We start from the raw sequence: 4,237 nt of genomic DNA, 5'->3' as shown, positions 1-4,237 counted from the left end.
CTGCCACAGGCAGGGACAAATTCCCACCTTCCACTAGAGCAGGTTGCTCCAAGCCCCTGTGTCCAACCTGGCCTTGAACACTGCCAGGGATGGGGCAGCCACAGCTTCTCTGGGCACCCTGTGCCAGCGCCTCAGCACCCTCACAGGGAAGAACTTCCTTATCTCCAACCTGAACTCACCCTGTTCCAGTTTAAACCCACCAACCCTTGTCCTATCACTCCAGTCCCTGATGAAGGTCCCTCTCCAGCATCTCTGTAGCCTCCTTCAGACACTGGAAGCTGCTCTGAGGTCTCCAGCAGCTTCTCTTCTCCAGGCTGAACAGCTCCAGTGTTCTCAGCCTGTCTCCATACAGGAGTTACTCCAGCCCTTGACCATCCTCATGGCCTCCTCTGGACTTGCTCCAACAACTCCATGTCCTTCTTATGCTGAGGACAGCAGAACTGTACACAGTGCTGCAAGTGGGGTCTCACAGCCCTCAAAGAGGGTCCCTCACAGCACAGTTCTTCAGTCCCTGGCTTTTTTAGTGACTGGGCTTGCCAGTGAGGCTGGGGAATGTCTTGGGTATTTCCTTTGTTATCCTGATGAAGTCCATCTTTTTCCCCTCAGGTACGTGGTACTAACCACAAAGCATCACGAAGGCTTCACCAACTGGGGGTCATCCGTGTCCTGGAACTGGAATTCTCTGGATACGGGGCCTCACCGGGATCTGGTAGGAGAGCTGGGACAAGCCCTCAGGGAGAGGTATGGCACTGCCAAGCTCCGCTGTTCCCTTCGTTTGAATTCTCCTGGCTGCTCTTGACAAACAGCAGAAGATCATTAGCTTAACATGAGGAAAACTGTCCTGAAGTCTTCTGTGAAATAATGATGTAAATAACCTGCTCTGCCTCTGGTTCTCAATCCCTCCTGCCAGCCTGACCCTTTCCTCTGTGTTTTCTGTCCTTCAGCAACATCCGCTATGGGCTGTATCACTCCCTGTTAGAGTGGTTTAATCCACTCTATTTAGCTGACAAAGAAAGTGGCTTCAAGACCCAGAACTTCGTTTTAAAGAAGACGATGCCAGAACTTTATGATCTCGTCCTAAAGTAAGAGCTGCAACTGGTTAGAAGGCAAGAGCGTTTCCTGGTTTCAGTAGTGTAGAGAAAGGTGCAGAGAAGAGAGGGGACAAATGTTAATTCTTTGTGTGAAGCACAAAGCTGGTAATGTCAGGCAGCAGGAAGAGGAAGTGAAGCTACGCTCCATCGCCAGAAACACAGTGTTCCTTTGAGGGAGGAGGAAATGAGCCATTGTGAAATAACACTCATCTCTCTTAGATACAAACCTGATTTGATCTGGTCGGATGGAGACTGGGATGCTCCAGAGTCATACTGGAATTCTACCTCTTTCCTTGCCTGGCTCTATAACGATAGTCCTGTCAAGGTATCACTTTCAGCTGTCCCTCATGGCCAGTATTTCCTGGGTATGGGAGGTCTGGGAGCAGCGAGGTATGAATGGGATCAAATCAGAAACCCACTGCAGATACCAAATGTGCCTTATTCTTTCACATACACAAAAGCCTAAACTGTGCTCCTTGGGAAGACTCCAGTGCCCTTTACAGCACACACATGGGAGGCTCAGAGCCCAACAACCTTCTTGCCTCAACTTCTGCAAATACTGTGAGTGAATAGAGAGATGTTCTCCCAAACTGGAATTCAGCATTCTCTGGAGGATCCTCCTTCTCCTTCTGTTGATGACACAGTGGGGTTTAGGTTCTTACCTCCTAACTGAGATGCCTTTGCTAACTTAGGAGGGATAATGCAAGCTGAAAAGGGAAAACATTCTCCCTACTGAGCTGAGTTTCTTCTTTCAGGACACTGTTGTTGTTAATGATCGTTGGTGCAGTAACTGCTCGTGCCACCACGGAGGCTACTACAATTGTGTTGACAAGTACAAGCCAGGGACTCTGCCAGCTCACAAGTGGGAGATGTGCTCCTCCATTGACAAGCTTTCCTGGGGCTATCGGAGCAACATGAACATTACAGAGTTAATGGATGAAGCAAGTATCATTGAGGTAGGAAATCTGGAATCACAGTAACAGGTATGGGGGGGGGTTACTGAGAATTAGAGGTGTCCTTCATCCTCCTGCTTGCCAAAAGACTTGTTGTGTTCCACACAATCAGGCTGGAGCTAAAGGAGCAGCTGATGAGGACAAAGCCCTCCTCAGATTTCTTTCTTCTCAGAGGTGATTATAATGTGATTTGTTACCTTGGTTTATCTGTCACAGGAGCTAGTGCAGACTGTGAGTTTTGGAGGCAACTACCTGCTCAATGTGGGACCTACAAAAGAAGGGGTGATTGTTCCCATCTTCCAAGAAAGACTTTTGGCCCTTGGGAGGTGGCTGGACACTAATGGGGAGGCGATTTATGAAACAAAGCCATGGAGGGTACAGATGGAGAACAGCACAGACATGGTGTGGTAAGGACCCTGCTGCACAGTGTCATCTGTGCTGCCATGTCTTTCTTAGCTCTTCTTACATTCAGTATGCTCTGAAATGTTGTCATCAGATGGCACTGAGGGAATATCCTACAACTGGAGCGCTCAGGTACTGCCCCAGGGTGTTCTCTAAGGAACATCTTGCTTGAAAGAAGAGAATAAAAACTAGGACTTCACCCATCTTGCCTAACTTGGGAAAAAACCCAACTCTTCCTTTAAAACCCTGCCCCTGCTGTGTCAGTACTGCGTGAGCAGTGGTCCTGGCTAGCTTGAATTGCACAAATGTAGCTCATCTGGACACATACAGTTTGTAAAGGTAGAGATGTTTGCTTTTCAGCTGCTACATGATGGTACTGATTGCTGTTACCCAACTGAGAAGGGCAACAGTGAGCCAGAAATTGCTACAAACCAGGGTTATTTTGTTTCCTGCAGTGTAGGAATGCAGAGCAGTGAGCAGCCTGTCCCCTCTGTTGACCACAGCTGAGGCAAGGACAGATTGGCAAATGACGCTGGACTTTGTTTGGGTTTCATCAGCCGGCGCTGAGTGGCCAAATGGTGGGTCCAAAGTGACAGGTTTTGGGATGAGGGGAAAGTAGGTGACCCCTGAGCGGTGGCAGTCAGCAGCTGATGTTCTTGTGCCATCTGGGAAGGGGAAGCTCATATCTGGTTCTCTCTCTTGGCCTTGCTGAACTCTTGCTCTCATAGGTACACTTCTAAGGGACCAGTTGTCTATGCCATCTTTCTGCTCTGGCCTCAGGACAACGTTCTGAAGCTGTCCTCACCTGCTCCATCCCCAGACACACAAGTAAGGAGCTTGGAAATAAGATAATGCCCTCTGAGAGCCTGTCCTGGGCATGTGCGGGCTGGGAAGGGTCCAACCTGGTTTCATTTGGAAACTGGGGAGAGTGTAGGTGTCATCCTGTGCTTCTTGTTCTGGGGTGCTCTGGCCTGCCTCCAGAGCCTCACAGCATCCCAGGTTATTGTCCGGCCTTTGGCTCACTGTTAACAAAGGGCATTGGGTAGGATTTACCAGGACAGGCTTATTGTCTGCCACAGAGCAAGCAGAGACACTTCTCCCCCAGAGCTTTTTGATCCTATTGGCACAGAGAGGTAAATAACAAGCCTCACACACACAAGGGATCACTGGTCTTGCATTCAAATTCAAATCAGGTACACTGACCCCTCACTGTAATTGGAAGTGACGCAAATGCTGGGGTGCCCTTTGCTCTAAATAAACAGGGCTGAAGCCTGCACAGTAAAAACAACTGAGCGTTTCCCCTGCCCTCCTCTGCAGGTGACCATGTTGGGGTTTGCGGGGACACTGAAGTGGCAGAAGTCCCCTGGTGAAGGACTACTCGTAACACTGCCCTGCATGCCTCCATCCCCCCAGTCTGGCTGGGCCCTCAAGCTTGAGAGTGTGAAGTGATGGCTGCAAGGACAGAAGCAGTGATCTGCCCCTGCCTTCCCTTCAAACTGAATCCAGGAGGATTTTTCAGTTATTGTTGAATAAATGTTTTTTCTCATAAGAGAATCTCTCTTCCAGTCCCTTTTGCCTGTGATCTGGGTGTCAAGGGGCCGTGTTTGAAGGGATCTAGAAGAAATCAGCTATAGAAAATCATGGCCTAATACAAATCCATTATTTATATTCTGGTGGAGACAGCTGTAAGTAGAAGAGGTTTGTTCTGATGTGCTCAATTCATAGAATCATGGAGGTTGGAAAAGACCTTTGAGATCATCAAGTACAGCCGTTCCCCAGCAGTGCCAATGC

General features: G+C 49.0%; 1 protein-coding gene across 1 annotated transcript; it reads left to right on the top strand.

Annotated features, from left to right (window-relative positions):
• Positions 1-606: 606 nt before the first annotated feature.
• Positions 607-3,895, top strand: FUCA1 (fucosidase, alpha-L- 1, tissue; the record flags this gene model as incomplete). The annotated part of the gene is made up of 7 exons (XM_010010008.1): positions 607-741; positions 945-1,082; positions 1,311-1,416; positions 1,847-2,047; positions 2,261-2,451; positions 3,175-3,274; positions 3,764-3,895. Coding segments are annotated over 7 exons (1,003 nt in total), but the record flags the coding sequence as incomplete, so codon positions are not given.
• Positions 3,896-4,237: the final 342 nt, after the last annotated feature.

This window comes from Nestor notabilis, unplaced genomic scaffold (genome assembly GCF_000696875.1).
Source record: "Nestor notabilis isolate BGI_N333 unplaced genomic scaffold, ASM69687v1 scaffold18172, whole genome shotgun sequence".
NCBI lineage: Eukaryota > Metazoa > Chordata > Aves > Psittaciformes > Psittacidae > Nestor > Nestor notabilis.
This window is presented reverse-complemented; position numbering and strand designations above follow the sequence as displayed.